The sequence below is a fragment of the Macaca thibetana genome, chromosome 14 (genome assembly GCF_024542745.1).
Source record: "Macaca thibetana thibetana isolate TM-01 chromosome 14, ASM2454274v1, whole genome shotgun sequence".
NCBI classification, from domain to species: Eukaryota; Metazoa; Chordata; class Mammalia; order Primates; family Cercopithecidae; genus Macaca; species Macaca thibetana.
This window is the reverse complement of record NC_065591.1, coordinates 19,617,543-19,637,808: the sequence shown is the minus strand read 5'-3', so window position 1 is coordinate 19,637,808 and position 20,266 is coordinate 19,617,543. Positions and strand designations below refer to the sequence as shown.

General features: G+C 59.9%; 3 protein-coding genes across 15 annotated transcripts in view; 1 reads left to right on the top strand and 2 right to left on the bottom strand.

Annotated features, from left to right (window-relative positions):
- The window catches only part of MAPK8IP1 (mitogen-activated protein kinase 8 interacting protein 1), a 631,105-nt gene extending 624,090 nt beyond the window's left edge, over nucleotides 1-7,015 (top strand). For 2 of the 4 annotated variants that reach the window (XM_050757553.1, XM_050757552.1), the window contains exons 2-11: nucleotides 740-1,033; nucleotides 2,559-2,640; nucleotides 2,926-3,738; nucleotides 3,920-3,995; nucleotides 4,542-4,714; nucleotides 5,008-5,117; nucleotides 5,277-5,393; nucleotides 5,530-5,600; nucleotides 5,710-5,808; nucleotides 6,207-7,015. In XM_050757553.1, coding sequence (XP_050613510.1) covers nucleotides 779-1,033; nucleotides 2,559-2,640; nucleotides 2,926-3,738; nucleotides 3,920-3,995; nucleotides 4,542-4,714; nucleotides 5,008-5,117; nucleotides 5,277-5,393; nucleotides 5,530-5,600; nucleotides 5,710-5,808; nucleotides 6,207-6,279 — 1,869 coding nt within the window. In that variant the 5' untranslated portion in view covers nucleotides 740-778 and the 3' untranslated portion in view covers nucleotides 6,280-7,015. Of the gene's footprint in view, nucleotides 1-715; nucleotides 1,034-2,558; nucleotides 2,641-2,925; nucleotides 3,739-3,919; nucleotides 3,996-4,541; nucleotides 4,715-5,007; nucleotides 5,118-5,276; nucleotides 5,394-5,529; nucleotides 5,601-5,709; nucleotides 5,809-6,206 lie in introns of all 4 variants that reach the window. The other 2 variants (XM_050757550.1, XM_050757551.1) reach the window with 1 other exon arrangement.
- Nucleotides 7,016-7,105: 90 nt separating this feature from the next.
- On the bottom strand, nucleotides 7,106-10,106 carry FREY1 (Frey regulator of sperm-oocyte fusion 1). Of its 2 annotated transcripts, XM_050757653.1 has the most exons (3): nucleotides 7,691-10,106; nucleotides 7,410-7,483; nucleotides 7,106-7,244 (listed from the first exon to the last, which is right to left on the bottom strand). In XM_050757653.1, the coding sequence occupies exons 1-3, from the start codon at nucleotides 7,789-7,791 to the stop codon at nucleotides 7,123-7,125; spliced, it is 297 nt and encodes a 98-aa protein (XP_050613610.1). In that variant the 5' UTR covers nucleotides 7,792-10,106; the 3' UTR covers nucleotides 7,106-7,122. The 2 variants fall into 2 exon arrangements, with proteins under 2 accessions (XP_050613610.1, XP_050613609.1); XM_050757652.1 differs by having other exon boundaries at nucleotides 7,106-7,483.
- A 78-nt stretch (nucleotides 10,107-10,184) lies between these two features.
- Nucleotides 10,185-19,328, bottom strand: PEX16 (peroxisomal biogenesis factor 16). Of its 9 annotated transcripts, none has more exons than XM_050757615.1 (11): nucleotides 18,180-19,328; nucleotides 17,887-17,973; nucleotides 16,372-16,448; nucleotides 15,857-15,990; nucleotides 15,622-15,722; nucleotides 14,758-14,838; nucleotides 14,468-14,620; nucleotides 14,283-14,355; nucleotides 13,971-14,090; nucleotides 11,419-11,483; nucleotides 10,185-10,696 (listed from the first exon to the last, which is right to left on the bottom strand). In XM_050757615.1, the coding sequence occupies exons 1-11, from the start codon at nucleotides 18,289-18,291 to the stop codon at nucleotides 10,605-10,607; spliced, it is 1,095 nt and encodes a 364-aa protein (XP_050613572.1). In that variant the 5' UTR covers nucleotides 18,292-19,328; the 3' UTR covers nucleotides 10,185-10,604. The 9 variants fall into 9 exon arrangements, with proteins under 9 accessions (XP_050613572.1, XP_050613573.1, XP_050613575.1 ...); XM_050757616.1 differs by having other exon boundaries at nucleotides 10,185-10,693; XM_050757618.1 differs by having other exon boundaries at nucleotides 10,185-10,656.
- Nucleotides 19,329-20,266: the final 938 nt, after the last annotated feature.

Genomic DNA, 20,266 nt, shown 5'->3' with positions numbered 1-20,266 from the left:
GGAGGCAGTAGTGTTGTCCCCACTCAACTGTTGAGGGGCTTGAAGGGTCAGGGGATCTGTCCAAGGTGCCAGGGAGTTGGCGGCAGAACTGGAGCTAGGATGGGGCTCTGCATCTTCAAGGCAGACTCGTGGAGGGCCGATCTCGGGCTGGAGGGGCCTGGGCCGGCTGGCTTAGGACGGGGCTTCCACCGCCTTGGTTCGGGGACCCCGCTCGCCCCTCCCCCTCGGCGTCCCCTTCCCATCCCTTTCAGGTCTCCGCCGTTCCTTGCCTGGCTGAGCCTCAGTTTTTCCCGTTTTCCTCAAGTCGCCTTCAAATACTATTTCCCCCGCCCCCATCCCTTGCCGCCCCCCCCCCCCGAACTCCTTGGCGACCACTGAGTCCCCATAGCAACAGCGGTGACTTCACTCTGGGCTCGGCTTACAACCCCAGTGAGGTCACCGGCCGTTGCCAGGGGAACGGGAGGGCGCAAGGAGTCCGGGGTGGGGACTGTGGGGAGGTGCAGGCAGTCAGAGGCACGGCTGGAGCCGGGAGGCGGCGGCCTCGCGCTTCCTAGCGGCCGGCGGGCGAGAGCGCCCCAGTCTCCAGCGGCCCCTGCTCCGCTCGCCTCGTGCCCCCTTCGCGCAGCAGAATGGACTCGTTCGGGAGGGGGGCGGTGCAAGCGGCCTCGGCCCCGCCCCGGCCCCGCCCCCTGACGCCCCTCCGTGCGCCACGCAGCCCCCGTGCGCCGGGCTGCTCTCTGCGGGCGGCGGCGGCGCGGGGAGCCGGTTGCAGGCCGAGATGCTGCAGATGGACCTGATCGACGCGGCGGGGGACACTCCCGGGGCCGAGGACGACGAGGAGGACGACGACGAGGAGCGCGCGAGGAGGACGACGTCGGGAGCGGGGCCGCCCAAGGCCGAGTCCGGCCAGGAGCCGGCGTCCCGCGGCCAGGGCCAGAGCCAAGGCCAGGGCCAGGGCCCGGGCAGCGGGGACACGTACCGGCCCAAGCGGCCCACCACGCTCAACCTCTTCCCGCAGGTGCCGCGGTCTCAGGTGAGGTGCCAACGCGGGGGGCGGCGCCCTGGGCCGCCGCGGAGATGTGAGGGGGAGCGCAGAGGGGCTGCAGCGGAAGGGGACACCCACGGGTCCAGTGTCTGGGGACAGCGCCTGCATAGAGGCCGCAGTGGCTTGCTCCCGGGGGTGGTATCCGAGCAGCGGGCAGAACCATCCTTAGGAAGAGGGCTAAGTCCAGCTGGCCGGGCTTGGAGCCTTGAGGCGGGATTGAAGGAGGAAAGGACTGGGGTTTGTAGAGGAGTAGGGAATTAAGAGAATGACGCTCTGAGGGGTTCGAAGGGTTTGGAGCGTGGGACCGCAGGCTGTGGCAGGGTTTCTCCTTTAGGGTATGGGGTTCCTGATGAAAGCGGGGTAGAAGCAGGGCCTGGAGAAAAGGGCATCCGAAGTGGTCATCGTCGGGGAAGCCATGGGAGATTGTGGCGAGGTGGGGATGGGGAGCTCAGGGGCCACAGGCCGTTTGAGATCTGGGCAGCTGGGGATTCCCGGAAGGCAGGGGAGAGGAATGGGGGATGGAGCTGCTTGGCTAAGTTGGGGGCCTAGGGCCCCTGGGAGGGTGGCTGGATGCCAAGGAGAGTTGAATAGGGTTGGGGGAGCCGGCTGTGGCCCTTTGTCTTCCAGGCTCATCAGGAGCAGTGCAGGGAAGGAGCTCCTGGGAGGTGGGGCTGCTGGGGCTGCAGGGAAAGGCTTGGTCCCTTTCCCAGGATCCTGTGAATGGCTTTTGGCAGCCTGGCTCAGGAACGTGAGGGCTTGGGAGAGAGCTCCCAGGGGAGGGAGCCTCCGTGGAGTGGAGGGAGCCCTGTGTGGGCATTGTGGGGAGGGGTCCCGGGGCTGAGAATGTAGAATGGGCAGCCCGGGATACCCAGGAAGGAGGGCTGCTGACAACTGCATCTGTCAGTCCTCAGTCACGTGCCACTGTGGTGCGGGGTGCAGGAAAACTCTGTTATGGATTTGTCACTGGGATGATTCATCCCTGTCCCCCAGGCCAGCTGCTGGGGAGACCCTTCCTTGTGCTTTTTCCAGGCTCTACCAGAAGGTTCCCACCCCTTCTAGGCCATAACTTCCCAAGCTCCAGAGCAGAGAATCACCTGTCTCTGACTTGGGCTGGATTTGAGCATTTTCCAAGTAACCCTCAGTGTCTGGGACTGGGTATCTGACTGTGTCTCCAGAGAGCTCCTGCTTCTCTTCTCCCCCACCTCCTACCCCTCTTGCCACCACACACATTGACCATCACCACCTTTGTTAAGGGTGATAAGAGCATCTCCCTGAGGGTTGACCAGCTTCCCTGAGCAAGGCGGAAGGCCATCCGGAGCCAGCAAGCCTGGCTGTGACTTGCCACCCTTCCTGCCTGCTCCAGAGGAGAGTTGGGAGTGAGGCCTTTGACAGTGGAGGCGGGGTGAACACAGCAAACGGCCCTAGGGATGGCCTGAGGGGGCAGGGCCGGGGCCTCCCTGTGCCGGGCACTGTTGACCACTTCCATCACAAGAGCCTTTTGTTCCCCGCACAGGACACACTGAATAATAATTCTCTGGGCAAAAAGCACAGTTGGCAGGATCGGGTGTCTCGATCATCTTCACCCCTGAAGACAGGTAAGTCAGGGCCCTTTTCCTTACCTGGACCTCCGCCTGCCCTGACTCAGTCCCCACTGCAGAGAGCAAACCCTGCAGTCTCCAAAGGGCTGAGTAGAGGTAAACTGTCCACCCACATCCCTGCACAAGCCCATCCAGGGGGTGAGATCAGTGGTAGCGTGAGTGAGTTGACTGGCCCCAGAGAGGCTTTGTCTTGGTTTCTGTGTCACCAAGCTGAGAGTGGCGGGTGCAGGCAGCTGGGAGTTGGGAGAGAGCCCCTGCCTTCATGACCTGCCTGCTCTCCAGGGGAGCAGACGCCGCCACATGAACACATCTGCCTGAGCGATGAGCTGCCCCCCCAGAGCAGCCCCGCCCCCACCACAGACCGGGGCACCTCCACCGACAGCCCTTGCCGCCGCAGCACAGCCACCCAGATGGCACCTCCGGGGGGTCCCCCTGCTGCCCCGCCTGGGGGTCGGGGCCACTCGCATCGAGACCGAATCCACTACCAGGCCGATGTGCGACTAGAGGCCACTGAGGAGATCTACCTGACCCCAGTGCAGAGGCCCCCAGACCCTGCAGAGCCCACCTCCGCCTTCCTGCCGCCCACTGAGAGCCGGATGTCGGTCAGCTCCGATCCAGACCCTGCTGCCTACCCCTCCACGGCAGGGCGGCCACACCCCTCCATCAGTGAAGAGGAGGAGGGCTTCGACTGCCTGTCGTCCCCAGAGCGGGCTGAGCCCCCAGGCGGAGGGTGGCGGGGGAGCCTGGGGGAGCCGCCGCCACCTCCACGGGCGTCTCTGAGCTCGGACACCAGCGCCCTGTCCTACGACTCGGTCAAGTACACGCTGGTGGTGGATGAGCACGCACAGCTGGAGCTGGTGAGCCTGCGGCCGTGCTTCGGAGACTACAGTGACGAGAGTGACTCGGCCACCGTCTATGACAACTGTGCCTCTGTCTCCTCGCCCTATGAGTCGGCCATCGGAGAGGAATATGAGGAGGCCCCCCGGCCCCAGCCCCCTGCCTGCCTCTCCGAGGATTCCACGCCTGACGAACCCGACGTCCATTTCTCCAAGAAGTTCCTGAACGTCTTCATGAGTGGCCGCTCCCGCTCCTCCAGTGAGTCAGCAAGGGGAAGCAGTTGGGGGGTGGGGGTTCCCTAGCGGGACAGAGCCAAAATGCGAAGTGTTCTGGGAGGCGACCCCAGGCCCCATCTGGTTAGGACTGAGGCTTCTACCTGCCCCGCTAAACCTGGATCAGAGCTGCAACCTCCCATCCAGCCACACCCCCTCACCTGCAGGTGCCGAGTCCTTCGGGCTGTTCTCCTGCATCATCAATGGGGAGGAGCAGGAGCAGACCCACCGGGCCATATTCAGGTGAGAGCCATGGGCTGGCTGGGCCTGGCCACGCAGCAGTTTGGGCCACACACCACCCTCCATTTGTCACCCCTACATGGCCTCAGCCTAACCCCTGCCATCAGCATTTGTTGATCCACTCAGCCCTGGGAGGACAGTGTCCACTCTCTAGGGACTCAGAGTATGGTGACAAAGAGGATGGCTACGGTGAGGGATCCCAGGACTGCGCACCTAGTCTGGTCGGGGGCAGGGCACCCAGGAGGGTGACCAAGAGGATGCCTGCCCACACCCACCTGACCCTTCTCTAGACAAAAGCCTGCGCTTCCCACAGCCTCTCCATTTTAGAGGGTCCCTGCCCGCACCCTCCCTTGGCCTGTGTTTCCTCAATGGCAGACGCATGTTTGCTTGACCTTGCTCTCCCCTGGGGTTAGCACTGCCACAGGCACACAGGATGCTTTTGCAAATGTTTACTGAAATGACGATGCTGCTGTGGCTCCCAGACCGCAGAGTAGGCCTGGCCGGACAGGCCCTGGTGCCGAATTTCTCACCTGTCCTTGCTGGGGACAGGTTTGTGCCTCGACACGAAGACGAACTTGAGCTGGAAGTGGATGACCCTCTGCTAGTGGAGCTCCAGGCTGAAGACTACTGGTACGAGGCCTACAACATGCGCACCGGTGCCCGGGGCGTCTTTCCTGCCTATTATGCCATCGAGGTCACCAAGGAGCCCGAGCACATGGCAGGTAGCGTTCCCTGCCTGGCCTGTGCCCCCAGCCACCACATCTGTCTGCCCCGACTTGCTGCTGGGTGAACGTGTACTCCAGATCTTAGCCAGACAGGTGGGGGGCTGAGTGGAGGTGATTTTAGGTCCTTTTCACGATCGAGCAAAGTGAGGCCCGGCCAAGTTGGGCAGCCAGGGATTGTGGCAGCCTGTGTGGGCTCTGCCATTCCCTGTGCCTCACCCGCCCTCCTTCGCTTGGCTGCTCAGCTCCCTCCTGCTGTTTCTGCCCCTCCTCAATTCACACTTGCTTTCCAGCCCTGGCCAAAAACAGTGACTGGGTGGACCAGTTCCGGGTGAAGTTCCTGGGCTCAGTCCAGGTTCCCTATCACAAGGGCAATGACGTCCTCTGTGCCGCTATGCAAAAGGTACCTGAGCCCTCTCCCTTCTCCTCCCTTGGATGCTCCCTGGGGCAGAGGAATACAGGTGTCTAGAGGCAGTAAAGGCCTCAGGGCTCAGGCCCTGGGACAGGAGGGATCAGCAGAGGAACAGACAGCAGCTGACGTGGCTCCGTGTGTCACCTATAGATTGCCACCACCCGCCGGCTCACCGTGCACTTTAACCCACCCTCCAGCTGCGTCCTGGAGATCAGCGTGCGGGGCGTGAAGATAGGCGTCAAGGCCGATGACTCCCAGGAGGCCAAGGTGACTCCTCCCAACCCAGCCCCTTCCTTCCATGGCCCCCAGCTTTCCCCCAAGACTTGGAGTGAAGAGGCCGTCTCCTCTCACCCTCATTGCAGGCCAGGTGACCGCCCTCTTGCTTCTTTTCTCCCTCCTGTAGGGGAATAAATGTAGCCACTTTTTCCAGTTAAAAAACATCTCTTTCTGTGGATATCATCCAAAGAACAACAAGTAAGTGGGGGTGGGATGGCAGTGGAGGAGGCACGGCTGGTCTGCAGCCTTCAGGTGGTTGGGTGTGGGCCGAGCCCCTGTCCCAGCACAGACAGACCTGTCCCTGCAGGTACTTTGGGTTCATCACCAAGCACCCCGCCGACCACCGGTTTGCCTGCCATGTCTTTGTGTCTGAAGACTCCACCAAAGCCCTGGCAGAGTCCGTGGGGTACGTGTGCATCCTGCTGAGCACCCAGCCCGAGGGAGCACACCTCATCCCAGGCCCTAGGGCTGCTTCCTGGCGCTCAGCTTTGCCCCTTGGTTTCCCCCGCAGCTCTGGAGAACCATCTCCAGACCCCAGTGCAGTGGCCTGGAGGGAGGGTGGCAGGGCAGGGCGAGCCTGAGGAGTGGCTTCCAGGTTTGGTAGCTGCTGAGCCACGTCTTCAGCTGACATCTTACTGGGAAATGCAATGGCAATTCTGTAGAGAACAGAGCCAAGTGGCCCCGGCCAGAGGAACCAGAGCCACATTCAGGCCCCAAGGCTCCGGTGGGAAAACCCTGGGTCGGGATCCCATTCCTCCCTTGCCAGTGGCGGTCTGAGCCATCTGTGTGTCCCCTGGCTTCTAGGAGAGCATTCCAGCAGTTCTACAAGCAGTTTGTGGAGTACACCTGCCCCACAGAAGATATCTACCTGGAGTAGCCGTGCAGCCCCGCCCTCTGCATCCCCCGGCCCTCAGGCCAGTGCCAGGACAGCTGGCTGCTGACAGGATGTGGCACTGCTTGAGGAGGGGCACCTGCTACCACCAGGGGATGAGGAAGTGGGGGCTGCTGGCCCAGGGTAGGGGAGGGTGGGGCAATGGGGAGAAGCAAATGCGGTTTATTGTAATATATGGGATTAGATTCATCTATGGAGGGCAGAGTGGGCTGCCTGGGGATTGGGAGGGGCAGGGCTTGGGGGGCAGGCCTCTGGCAGAGAAGGATGTCCGTTCCAGGAGCACACGGACCTGCCCCATCCTGGGCCTTACCTCCCCTGCCAGGGCTCGGGCGCTCTGGCTCCTGCCTTGATGAAGCCCGTGTCCTGCCTTGATGAAGCCTGTGCCACCTGCAAGTGCCCACCCTGCCCCTGCCCCAACCCCCACCGAAAAGCCGTGAGCTCAGGCTGAGCCCAGCCACCTCCCAAGGACTTTCCAGTGAGGAAATGGCAACACGTGGAGGTGAAGACCCCGTTCTCAGCTCCGTCATTTGCGGGACTTTGGGTGGCTCCTGCCACTGACCTCACCGGCATGCTGGCCTGTGGCAGGCCTAGGACCTCAGTGGGGAGGAGGAGCTGCCGCAAGGCCCTGTCCCAGCAGGAGGGAGGCTTCCTGACTGACACAGGCCAGCCCCATCTTGGTCCTGTCACCCTGGCCCCAACTATTAAAGTGCCATTTCCTGTCTGGACTGCAGTGGATGTATCTGTATGGACCCCTCCTGTCCCCATCTCACTCCCAGCCCAGGAAAGCCAAGCCTTTGTCACGTGTAGTATCTTTATGGGGGCCTTGGGTCATAGGTGTGCGTCGTAGTAATACTCAGCAAGGTCGGGCCCATCCCGCTTGCGCTGCTGGGCCCGGGACAGGAGGGGTCGAGGCCCTCGCGGCCACGGGTGCTTGGGGAGGATGCCATAGTCTAGAGAGAGAAAGGAGGGCATGGGTGGGAGGGGCAGCTGGCACCCTTGAACAGATGTGGTTTGGGATGACAAGCCCCTGAAGGCTGGACTTGGGGCACCCCTTAGGGGAGTCTCCACTGTCAGGGAGGGGCAGGGGAAGGGGAAGGGGACGAGAGAGATACTACCATCCACCAGGCCGGAGAGTGGCTGTGAGAGTTCCAGGGGTGCGGAAAATGCCTCAGGAACAGACTGCTGAGACCTGTGGGAGAGGTTGGGGTGCTCGGCCCTGGCCCAGAAAGCCACCGCCACCTCCTTGTGAATGGGGGGATGGCCCAGTGTGGGGGCACTTGGCAAGCCCTCCAACACCCAGGGTACCAGGGCCAGCCAGCCCCACTCCAGAGAGGGGAGGGGCAGCACCTCTGCCATCCAGCCCGAGTGCCCTGCCCCTCCGTGCCCCAGGAGTCACCTCAGAGGCTGGGAGTGAAGCAGTGCCACTGCCAGGATAAGGTGGAGGAAGAGGCTGAGCCCAGCCCGGGGGTGCAGAGCCCCCAGCATGGCGAGAACCATCTCCTACACAGGTCCCAGCTCCTGTCGTCCCTCTCCTGGCAGGACGGAACCTGTTGCCAGTTCCCAGGGCCACCTCACAAAGGGCCTTCATTCCAGGCTTGCGTCAGCACCTGCAGGGCCAGCAACCTCCACCCTGAGGCTTTTGTTCTTATTGATGCTGTTGGCTAATAGGTGCCAAACCTGATCTTGTTCTAGTGTCGCTGCCCAGGGAATCAGGGCACACACTGTACAGTCAGATCTCAGCTGAGGTCCTGACCTTGCCTCTTGGTAGCCGGACAAGTCACTTCATCTCTGTGTGCCGGAGTTTCGTCATCTGTGATGTAGTCCATAACACACCCTACAGACACAGGCCCTCCGAAGAGGGCAGGGGCTCCTCACCACCCAGAGCCCCAGCCATTCAAACAGCCTCCCCAACTCCCGCTAGCATAGCAGGAGGTACGGGCAGGTCCTGCCAGCTGAGGAGCCCAGAGTGGGTCTTTCAGCTCTGCCCATCTCAGGGTCTACGTGAGAGGGAGTGTCCAGGCTCCCCATGTCCCCGGCTCAGGACCTCTCTCTCTCTCGGCTGCCTGCAGCTTAGAGCGGCCTGAGGCTAGATGGATGGCTTCCAGACGTGGTGGCAGAGCTCTGGACCTGCCCCTCAAATGCAGGCTTCAGGAGGGCAGGGACAGCTTTGTTCACTGGAATCTGCAGCCCTGGACCCCTGGTAGGCGCCCAGTGAGCACGTGCAGCTCGGCCCTGCACTGGACATCCTCCCCTCGCAGGCCTGGGCTCAGCTGCAGGTGCCACCAGAAGGCCTCTGGCTGGCTCCTGGTTCTCCACTCAGCAGCCAGGCTCAGTCCACTTATACCTGCAGTGCGAACCTGGCTCACCAGAACCACAGCAAGCCTTCAAAACAAAGTTCCTGGCCCCACCCCAGATCTGTAGTATCAGAACCTGAGGGGTGAGCCCAGGGCTCTGGAGCTTTGGTAATCCAGTTGCTTGAGACGGCCAACCTGCTGGCTGGCCTAGCCGCTCTCCTCTGACGGCCAAGGGCCCCAGGGAGAGAAGTCCCTTGCTTCCAACCCTGGCTCCTCCAGTGGCCTCATTCATGCTCCTGGTCCTGAGAACCCAAGGCTGACAAGTTCTTGGGGTTCCTTCAGCCCAGTCACCCCCCGCATGTTGTCCCTGCACTCACTTCCCAGTGGCCACCTCCCTTTGTAAGTCCTGGAGACAACACGTCTCCACGAGCCTGCCTCAGCATCCTGTGCACACCAAGGCTCGCTCTGCCAGGAACCTGGAATTCTGTCCACTCTGCCTAACCCCAAAGTCCCTCGTCCTTTCTGCTCCTCGTCTCCTAGACACCATCTTCCTCCTCCACGCCAGTCCCCAACACTAGCTGGGGTTACCCCAATCTCCCTCTCTCTGCTGCCACTGCCATTGCCCCTTCCACTGCTACAGACCACTGCCTCCAATGTCACAGCCCCCATTCTTCCACCTCTGCCCGCCAAAGCATCCTCCACCAGGCTGCTGGAATTTTTACAACACAGGCCCCTCCCTGCCTACCACAGACCAGGTCCAAGTTTCTTCCCTGGGTATGTGATGCTGTGTTCAGTTTGGCCCTGACCTTCCCCTCCAGCCTTCAGCTCCCACCTCCCAAGGCTACACACAGCGGTGACCCCGGGCACACAGCCGCCCCTTGCAGGCTGCCTATCGAAAAACTGGACAGTTCTACCGGCTTCAAGCCTGCCTGAGTCAACGCTTCGCCAATGGAGCCTGATGAAACCCTTCACCTCTGTCACCACTGCAGGCAGGCAGTCGCCACTACCGGGCCACCCCCAAGCTAGACCCCACTCTAGACACGCCACCTCCTCCCAAGCCCCCAGTGTGGCACCTGCATCCACGTGCCTGTCTCCTCTGTTGGTGAGAGGCGGAGGACAGGGGTCCGTGCTTCACTGCTGGTTTCTGATGGCTGGGCATGTGCCCGGAAACGCCTGCTCCACTAAGCTGGAGACCATGGGAGCCCAGGCAGCCCCTGTGGGTGAGGGCCTGGGGGGCGCTCCTCAGAGGGCCCTGAGGAAAGCAGCGTGTCTGGGAGGAGCTGAGGCATGGAGGACCCAGGTGCAGATGGAGCCCTCTCTGTGGGTTTGAAACTCTAGCAGGAGAGGCTGGCTCTTCACAGGGCCAGTGGCTGAGGACAGGCTAAGGTCAGGGAGAAGAGCAGCCTGCAGCCCACCCTGTCCAGGCCCTCCCACATAGCAGCTTACATGGCTCCAAGTGGACCCGACCTCTGGAGCCTGTAGGGCGAGTGTGGGGAACCCCCGCTCATACCCCCTGAACTGGCCCTGGCTTCCTCCCCAAGCCCGTCCAGCTCCCACTTCCTCCCCAGTACTGGCCGGTGCTGGACGTCCTTTTTCTAAGGAAGAAAAGCCTTTTACTCTCAACCAAGGATGCAGGGCTTGAAGTGCCACTTGCGTGGGAGCCAGGCTCACTGTTCACCAGGCTCTGTCATAGGGAGGCTGACAACACCACGGCCTTGGGCTGCCAGAGCCACACGGCCCTGCAGAGCAGGGGCAGGCAGAGGGCCTCGGCCATAAGACACGCTGGGCAGCGTTCGGGCATCACCCAGGTTCAGCCTTCCTGCCCCCACCAGGGGCCAGCGAGAGAGCAGCAGTGTTCGCTCCTGTGGCTGCCGAGGCAAGCGGCTTCCCAGGCTCCATGAGGTGAAGTTACCGCTTTCTGTGGGAGAGGAGGCTGGATTCCACTCCTAGTGAAGGCTTCTTGGCCCAGCAGTGACAAGGTGCGGGTTGCAGTGGCATCGTCACAGGAGGGCGCAGTCAAGAGGGTCCCGGGAAGAACGCTGGTGGCGACCAGGGCTGTGTGCAGGGCCTGGCCGGTAGGCACGGAAAGGCCGCACGCTGGGACGCTGCTGGAGTCAGTTTTATTAGGGAAGGGGGCCCCCTGCCCCGCCCCTCCCCACACCCTCCTTCCGGGAGGTCTGTCAGCCCCAACTGTAGAAGTAGATTTTCTGCCAGGTGGGCAAGTAATCCATGAGCGGCCCTGCAGTGGGAGAGGGACACGTCAGGGCGGGCCAGACCCCAATCTGCGCTGTGGCGCCACATACAGCACCTCACCCCTGCGGCCCAGGAGCCCGGCTGGCTCTCTTGCCCTGCCCCTAGGGAGGCAGCATTGCAGGGGACTCTGGCACCATTTACAGACGAGGACCCTCAGGCCGAGGGAAGCTCAGCCAGGGTAGGCACTCAGGGGCCTGAGTCCGGTCCAGTCACCCAGTGCAAGCCCAGTGGGCCTCTGCTGAGGGAGGATCTCAGCAGCCCGGTGGACTGCTTCTCCACCACTGAATCCCCCCACGATGAGATGGTCCCGTATTGCTCCAGGATACTGTGACCAGAAAAAGGCTGGCAGCTGATGTGGTCTAACAGTCGCCCCACCACTGGACACCCTCCTTCCAGCCACCCCTGGCTCCTCAGGCCACCCTGGCTTTGGCCAGGGTAGTCCCACCCAATCCTGACATCCCGACTTCCTCTCCTGACTGTGCCAAGAATCGAATTGCAAGGAGACACAGGAGTCAGGAAGATGGGGCACGCATGCGCCTCCCAGCACTACAGTCATCACATCCCCGCCCCAGCTTACTTGTGACCAGGCCAACGCCAGGGATGTGGTCGGCCAGCAACTGGAGCAGGAAGAGGATCCTGGCCCTGGCAGAAGCAATAAATGGGGAGCAAGTTGAGTTGGGGGGGTCCCTGCAAACCAGGAGGCCCAGAGGCCTTCGCTTTTGAACGCAGCACATTCCCAAAAACAAAGGTGACTTTTTTGGGAGCTAGGAGAGAGCCCGGTACACACGGGCGAGACCTCTAGGGTTGGCTCTGGCCTCCACGCCCTCCACCAGCTCAGCTTCGGGGTGGCCGCTGGCCCACAACACCTCCTCCCATTCCTCCTTCAACTTCCACCGACATCCAACACCAAAGGCCTCTGGAGGGTCAGGTGTGGAGCAGCGCCCGGGCAGTATGGAGGCGGGTTCAGGGAAGACAACCCCACCCTGCCCTCGGGAAGCCCCCAATCTAGCAGAAGCGCTGGCCTGCATGGAAACCTCATAAGCCACCACCAAGAGCAGTCAGGACCCTGGGAGGAGACACAGTACTGAGGAGGGCACATTTTGGTTCAGGGGAAGGGCAAGGGCCAAGGCCCTGATTTTTAAGAGATGAGGGTTTTCCACAGGGGAACTCGGGTGAGAAGAGGATGCTGATGACAATACATAGTGCTAGGTGCTTACTACGCCCCACGCACTGCCGTATGCGTTAGTCACTGAACCTCCGAAAGTGGGTGCTGTCATTATGCCCACCTTACAGGTGAGGAAATGCGGCACAGGGCATCAAATAACTTGCCCAAGGCCACACATCTGGAAGGCAGCCTGGCTCCTTATGTGTCTATCTGAGCAGCAAGAAAAGAGGAAGGCTGGCCGGGTGCAGTGGCTCACGCCTGTAATCCCAGCACTTTGGGAGGCCGAGGCGGGCGGACCACCTGTGGTCGGGAGTTTGAGATCAGCCTGACCAACATGGAGAAACCCCATCTCTACTAAAAAATACAAAATTAGCCAGGCATGGTGGCGCGTGCCTGTAATCCCAGCTACTCGGGAAGCTGAGGCAGGAGAATTGCTTGAACCCGGGAGGCAGAGGTTGCGGTGAGCCGAGATCACGCTGCCAGCCTGGGCAACAAGAGTGAAACTCCATCCCAAAAAACAAAAGAAAAGAGGAAGGCCGCCTGGGCACAGTGGCTGTAATCCCAGCACTTTAGGAGGCCAAGGCAGGCCTTTGTTTCACCAAAGGACAGGGAGCAGGGTCCAGAGAGATGCCAGGGTACAGTCCGGAAGGAGCAGCCTTAAGTTTTTTTTTTTTGTTTTAAAAAAAGAGACAGTGTCTTGCTCTGTCACCCAGACTGGAGTGCACTCACACGATCTCGGCTCACTGCAACCTCCGCCTCCTGGGTTCGAGCGATTCTCCTGCCTCAGCCTCCTGAGTAACTGGGACTACAGGCACCTGCCACCACGCCTGGCTAATTTTTGTATTTTTAGTAAAGATGGGGTTTCACCATATTAGCCAGGATGGTCTCTATCTCCCGACCTCATGATCCGCCTGCCTCGGCCTCCCAAAGTGTTGGGATTACAGGTGTGAGGCATCATGCCTGGCTAAACTATGCCAGTTTTGTTGTTGTTGTTTTCTGTTTTGTTTTTTTTGAGACAGGGACTTACTCTGTCACCCAGGCTAGAGTGCGATGGCGTGATCATAACTCACTGCAGCCTCAACCTCCTGGCCTGATCCTCATGCCTCAGCTTCCTGAATAGCTGGGACTTACAGGCACACACCACCATGTCTGGCTAATTTAATTTTTTTTTTTGTAGAGATGGGTTGCCCAGGCTAGTCTCAAACTCCTGGCCTCAAGCAAACCTCCTGCCTTGGCCTCCTAAAGTGCTAGGATTATAGGTGTGAGCCACTGCTGCCCAGCCTATGCCAGTTTTTATGTAGTTATTAGGTCCCAGACAAAGGGGGTCCCGGGAGCCTTGTCTGTCTCACAGTCCCAGCCACTGCACAGGGTTCCCCCATCAGACTGTGGCCTAACCTCACGCAGTCACAGTGGCACTGGTCCCAAGCTGCCCCCTGCTCAACCCAGCAGGCCTCTCTGAGGCTGGGAGCTCTGGAACCTCACAGGTGACTTGAGTGGGGGCTGGGCCAGGCAGGGAAGGCCAGGGGAGACCATGGGTTTGGGATCTAGCTCTACCACTGGCCAGCTGGGTGTCTTTAAGTTGCCCAACCTCCTTGAACCTCCAGGTCCTCCTCTGAGAAGTGAGGATAAGCCAAACTATTTGGCAGGAAGAAGTGGAAATGAGCTAGAGGCCATGGGCGCTCACCCTGTTGCCATCCCTGTGGGCCACCTGGCAGTGCCCTCAGCCCTGCCCTCAGTGCCTCTCCTGCCAACCAATGTTTAAGTTCCTGCTCAAGTGGCCTGATGGCCCGGAGAGCTCTGCGGGCGGAATGGCTGGCATCGGTTGACTGCTACCCAGACAACACACAGTGGGTGCTCGGTGAAGCCGGGATGAGGCATGGGGGAGGGAAGGCACCAGCAGGGACCGGAGCACCAGTGCCCGCATGCCGGCCCTCTCCCTGGCTGAGGGTGGCCTGGGTGCTCACTCGGAGAAGCGGTCGTAGAACGGAGAGCGGAGCAGGTAGTACAGCAGCAGGATGGTCCGGCGCCGCAGCTCCCGACGTTCCCTCCGGGTCAGGCCCTTTCTGTCACTCAGGAGGCTCAGGCTGGGAGGCAGGTAGGACATGGTCAGGGCCAGGGGCATGATCTAGGCCCACGGAAGGGGAGGAGCCATGGGCTGGGTGTCCAGAGGGGCAGCAACAGGAGGAGCAGGGGCTGCTACTGCCCCGCCTACGTGAGGCCGGGATTGTAGCAGAAAGCCCAGAGGAGAGTGGAGCCCCAGGCGGGCCCAGGCTCACCTGGTCACATCCACAACACCAGCCAAGAGCCAGGGTTTCCACGACCTCTGACCCCACAGCCCCAGGCTGAGCACTGACGGCCAAGGCGTCAAGGATGTCTCCAGCACAGGGACCTTGCTCGGCACACCCCCCACTCAATCCCCAGCCCACAGTGCCAGCCCTATCCTGCCCCGCGCTAAGGATACAGTGCAGCAGCGGCCGGGCAATGTACAAAAACTCTGCGATGGTCTCCTGCAGCCCCAGGGGGGTGGGGGTCGCACTCAGCTCCTCGTGGTGCTGCTGCTGCCATCCCTCCCGCTGCTGGGGAGCTCCCCAGTGCCTGGAGTGCAGGGACGGCGCTAGAACACAAGGGCAGCAGATGAGCGAGCCAGGCCCGGGCTGGGGCAGGGGAAGGTGGCTGCTGACCAAAGCCAGTCCCTCAGGCCCAGGCAGACACAGCACCTAGGTGCCCAGGCCAGCCACATCCTCCACTTACTGTTCTGGAGGGTTCGCACCACCCGGTTTGACCGCTTCCCCACGTAGGACTGCTCATGGCTGCCATGGCTGTGGTCACCATCTAGCAGGGATAGACAGAAGGCCATACAGTCAGAGGGACATGCTTCCAGCGGAGCCTGCAAAGAACATGCATGCAGTGAATGCTCAGGGGCTAAGGGGAGAACGGATGAGCTTCTACTATGGCAACAGCTGAGTCAAGGGAACTACAACTGGGGTGGTGGCTCAGCACGAGACCTGTCCACAGAGGAAAGCACTCTGCAGCCCTCCCTGGCCTGGGGAAAGCTCAGCATAGCTGTGGCCAGAACCAGCCTCCTGGAACCCATGGACAAGCAAGGCAGGGAGGGCCCAGCCTGACCACATCTATGGGGACCACAGCACCAGAGGGGCTGTCTCCTCTCAATCCTTTGCCTTCAAAACAATCATGATGAGAGGCAATGAACTGCCCCCACTCAATGTCCAGAGAGTGAGGCCCAGAAGCTGACAGGATGGGCTCAAAGCCCTGAAGGGACAGATGTGGCAGGTTCCCTGCCTTCTGCCTCTACAGGCTGTGGCTCTGGACACAGAACCAGGCCCAGAGGCAAGGTTGGCAGCATCCCATCTGTTCCCTCTTCCTGCAGGCCACAAAAATGAATGACTCTGGCCATGACAAGTACTGGGTTTGTGTTCTGATTTTGTCCCTAGCCGCATCACTGTCTTCTTCATCGAATACAGGGCAATGAGAACAGAGGTGGTGGGGTCAGGTGTGCTCCAAAAACAGATACTACTGTATTCATGCTGGTTGGATCTAAATCCTCAAGTTAGTCCCACAGCCCATTCCACTCTAGGGCTTGGGGAAGTAGCTCACCCGGGGGCTGTGCCTGGGTCTCTCTGTCCAGTGGAACGATGGGGGGTGAGGTCTGGAGGCCAGCCTTGAACCAGAGCAGCAGGAGCATCCGCAGTACAGCCCTGGGTCGGGGAGTATGTCAGGGCTGTGGGGAGGTGGCTAGCCAGCGGGAGGTCAGGGATGCTCTGCTGAGCACCATCTGTGTAGTTGGCCTGCGTCACCCCGACCCAGGACCCCCTCCACAATCCCAACCTACTTGGCCAGTTGGATGAGGGCGATGACAAGCCAGCGGCCCACTTCGCCCCACACCTTGGCAGCTCCCATCTCCATGAACACCTCCACGCACTCCAGCACGCTCAGCCATGTCAGCAGCTTCTGCTGGGACAGCGACTGCAAGAACCCCAGGCCAAGAAGTCAGGGGGCTGCCTGTTGTCCCAGGCCCTTCTCCTAGGAGGGAGCTTCTCTGACAAGAGATGTGGACTTGCCCCTTTCCAAGACTAACTGTGCAGGTGTGAGTTCAAACACCAACTCCACCACTAACAGGCTGGGGGACCTGAAACAGCTGACTCTACCTCTCTTCATCTGAGACAGTCTCTTCATCTAAGATGGAATACTCACACTTTACAGCTCACCTAATGAGATGGTTGAGGCTCAGATGGACATAGGCCTGTCTCATACTCCATGAGACACGTGCTGCATGCATGGGCTAGCTGCTACTATTTCATTCCTGAGTCCCCATGCTTCCCACCCTGTTCCTGGCAGAATTCTCACCACAGGCAACTTTTTCCGAAGCTCCTTCCGTAGGATCCCGTCATTGAGCAGCACAAGCAGGTTAGAGGCGGAGTACACTGAGGGGTAGAGTGTGGCCTTGAGAGGCTGGCTCTGCAACCTCCATCCCTCTCACCTTCTGCCCAGAGCTGCAGGGATCACATGTCACCTGCTCTGCTCAGACACCCACAGACTATGTGGAAACCAGCCTGCCTCTCCACCCACTTCCTCAGCACTACCCTCTCCCCAACATGATCACACAAGGGTGGTTGGACCAAGAAAGGATGGGTCAATCTCAGTGACAAGCCAGCTACTGCCCTGTCGGATGGCACTGGTCATCCAGCTGCCCACAACTGCCCATTGCTCTCTGAACTGCCACAGATATGCGGTCCTTCCTCCTGGCCTTTTCTCTCTCGGCAGCCTGTCCCTGAGGGTCTATTCCACCTCCACTTTTCCTTTTTCTTTTTTTTTTTTTTTTTTGAGACGGAGTCTCGCTCTGTCGCCCAGGCTGGAGTGCAGTGGCCAGATCTCAGCTCACTGCAAGCTCCACCTCCCGGGTTTACGCCATTCTCCTGCCTCAGCCTCCCGAGTAGCTGGGACTACAGGTGCCTGCCACCTCGCCCGGCTAGTTTTTTGTATTTTTTAGTGGAGACGGGGTTTCAGTGTTAGCCAGGATGGTCTCGATCTCCTGACCTCGTGATCCACCCGTCTCGGCCTCCCAAAGTGCTGGGATTACAGGCTTGAGCCACCGCGCCCGGCCCACTTTTCCTTTTTCTTTCTTTTTTTTTTTTTTTTTGAGTCAGAGTTTTGCTCTTGTTGCCCAGGCTGGAGTGCAATGGCACGATCTCGGCTCACTGCAACCTCTGCCTCCTGGGTTCAAGCGATTCTCCTGCCTCAGCCTCTCAAGTAGCTGGGACTACAGGCACCTGCCACCATGCCCAGCTAATTTTTGTATTTTTAGTAGAGACGGTGTTTCACCATGTTGGCCAGGCTGGTCTCAAACTCCTGACCTCAGGCGATCCACCCGCCTCTGCCTCCCAAAGTGGCTGGGATTACAGGCGTGAGCCACTGCACCTGGCCTCACCTCTGCTTTTCAAAACCCACTTCATTCTTTCAGGACTGTGACAGCAGTCACTGGACAAACACTCTTGAGGTAGTTACCATCTGCGAATCCTGGAATCTGGGAGATCTAGGCTCGAATCTTTGTTCTGGGACCATCAGTAAGTGTTCTCTAACCTCACTGAACTTCTTCCTTAAATGGACAGTGAGGACAATAACAGTTCCACTTAATATGACTGTAGGGAGGATTAACAAGTAAAGGTAAGAAAGGTACTTAGCCCAGCTCCTGGCCAGTAGTGAATACTCAGATAAGGTCCCCAGGCTGTCTCTTGACTTAGGGACATGGAAGGCCCAGGACAGTGAACAACAGACCTTGTTCCGATTCAGTCATAGCACAAGGAGTCTAACGGGCAGTCCAGGACCTCGGGTTGGGGTGTTCACCCGCTCTGGGGAACTCACCTGGGGCCAGGCAGCCGATCCCCCATCCCCCACCCCCAGAGCCCGGCTCACCCAGCTCTGACAGCTCGTGCGAATCGGCGAATCGACCTGGGGAGAGGGTACAGAGGGAGGTGTGAGTGAGCATCTGCCTTACATTTAGTCTTCAGGTCCCGGACGTCCCCTCCCTACGCCCTTTGGGAACCTGGATGGGTCTTCTCAAGCACAGCGATCACTACCCTGACTCCGCAGGGAAGGGGGCCACTGGGGTCATAGGTCAGGGCCCAGAAGGAACGGATCAAAGGTCAAGGTGGCACCTGCCAGCAGGTAACTGAGGCCCCGCACTGCCGTCTCCAGCTGGGCCGTGGCGGCCGGGTGACGAGTCACGTACTCCTGGTAGCGGAGGCCCAGGAGCCGCAGCTTCTCCATCCTGCCCTCGGCACCAACAGATCCACGGAAGGACCGTACGCCAGGCTGCGGCGCCCTGCTTCCTGCGCCCTCCTTCCTGCTTCCGGTCTTAGGCCCACCTCTGGGTTGCTTAACTTCCGCGGGCCAGAAGGCTGGTGACTTGAAGAGCCGGTGAACCACCCTTCACCCCATCTCTTGAACCACTTCCCACTCGGGTAGCGCTTAGCAACTGAGGGCCCAAACCCGGCCCCCTACTCCCTCAAGTCATTGGTTAGCACGCTCACCGCCCCTGACCCGCCCAGTGTGATCGGCACCCAGCTCTACCGTTTACTGGGTTGGCTGCCTTTGCGCCTGCGCAGTTAACACTCCGGGAAAGCTGGGCGGCAGTCAGAGCAGTTCATTCTAGAGAAGGGAGCTGGAGCGCCGAGTCTTTCCAATGGAACGCCGAGAGACTCGAACGGCAGGGCCGGACTTTAAAGGGCTGGGAGATAGCGGGTTCTTGAAAAAAGGAGCCTCGATCAGATTCGGAGAGATGCGGGCGTCTAAATGCAGTCGGACTGTGTCTCAGAAGGCGCGCGTTCGGCCAGTATCCCCATCTCCGTTTCCTCAACAAAGGTAGTGCTGGGGAAACTGAGGCAGTAAGGAGTCCAGCCCCCTAGTGCCGTCTGGATCCCCTAGACAGCACAGTTAGTGCTGGGTTTCGGCCCCAGCTCCCGTATGCACTGTGCCCCCCAAGGGCGCGCGCCTGCATTCCCACATACGCGAAGAAAGCCCTGGCCCGGGCTTCTCTCGGCTAGGGGGCCCTTGGGCGGGAGTGTCCCTTCTCTGGGTCTCGGATTTCCCGATCTGTAAAATGGTTTGAGGGCAGACTTGATCCTTGAACTCAGAATCGATCTCAGCTTTTCGGCCCTCGGACGCACCTCGCAGTCCTCAGCTGCGCCCCAAGGGAGGGGGCGACTCCTGCGGAATACCTTCCCAAACCAAGCAGCATCCCTGGAACGGGTGGCATCGGGAGAGCTGCGGCGAGTGGTGGAGGGGACGGGCGCTCTGGGGGGGCAGCCGCTGATTGGCTGCGGGGAAAGGGGCGTGGCAAGGGTGAAGCAGTGGGCCAGCGGATTTATGGTACCCTGAGAATAGTAATAGTAATGCTTTTTTTTTGTTTGTTTTGTTTTGTTTTTTTGAGACGGAGTCTCGCTCTGTCGCCCAGGCTGAAGTGCAGTGGCCGGATCTCAGCTCACTGCAAGCTCCGCCTCCCGGGTTTACCCCATTCTCCTGCCTCAGCCTCCCGTGTAGCTGGACTACAGGGGCCCGCCACCTCGCCCGGCTAGTTTTTTTTGTATTTTTAGTAGAGACGGGATTTCACCGTGTTAGCCAGGATGGTCTCGATCTGCTGACCTCGTGATCCGCCCGTCTCGGCCTCCCAAAGTGCTGGGATTATAGGCTTGAGCCACCGCGCCCGGCAGTAATGCATTATTTTATCTAATCCTCTCCACCAGATATCACCAGATGAAGAAAGCATCCGTTTAAGAATGCCCAGCCAAAATTTGAGTGCTGGTCTTTTCTGACCTCAGAGACTAGGCGGTTTCTTTTTATTCATTTTTTTTTTTTTTAACTTTAATTTTCTTTTTAGAGACCAGGTCTAAGCATTACACCTCACCAGGAAACCACAGCCTTCCTTCCACTGCCTCACCCCACCCTACTCCATAGCTTAGTTTTCTTCTCTATCAGGTGGGGGATTAGAGCTGCCCTCTACTCACATCAAAGAACGACGACGCAGGGAAAGGTGACCAGGGAGGAGGTGGTCATGGGCATTGTCGACATCATTTCTGGCCACCCTCTGTGCCAGGCTTGCTTACCCTCCTCCCAGCAACCCCAAGTTGCCATGAACTGTTCACAGATGGGAAATTAGAGGCCAATAAGGAGGGGAAAGGATTTGTCCCACATGGCACAGCAAGGCACTGGCCAAACGGGCCACAACGCAGGTCTCCAGTGGCAG

Excerpts from the sequence above, each read along its gene's own strand:
- PEX16 (XM_050757615.1), bottom strand. The coding sequence starts at position 18,291 with ATGGAGAAGCTGCGGCTCCTGGGCCTCCGCTACCAGGAGTACGTGACT. Across the intron at positions 17,974-18,179 it reads CCTCAGTTACCTGCTGGCAG|GTCGATTCGCCGATTCGCAC; the intron begins GTGCCACCTTGA and ends CCCTCTCCCCAG. Across the intron at positions 16,449-17,886 it reads GATCGGCTGCCTGGCCCCAG|TGTACTCCGCCTCTAACCTG; the intron begins GTGAGTTCCCCA and ends TCTACCCCTCAG.
- FREY1 (XM_050757652.1), bottom strand. The coding sequence starts at position 7,791 with ATGGTTCTCGCCATGCTGGGGGCTCTGCACCCCCGGGCTGGGCTCAGC. Across the intron at positions 7,484-7,690 it reads CTTCACTCCCAGCCTCTGAG|GTCTCAGCAGTCTGTTCCTG; the intron begins GTGACTCCTGGG and ends CCTCTCCCACAG.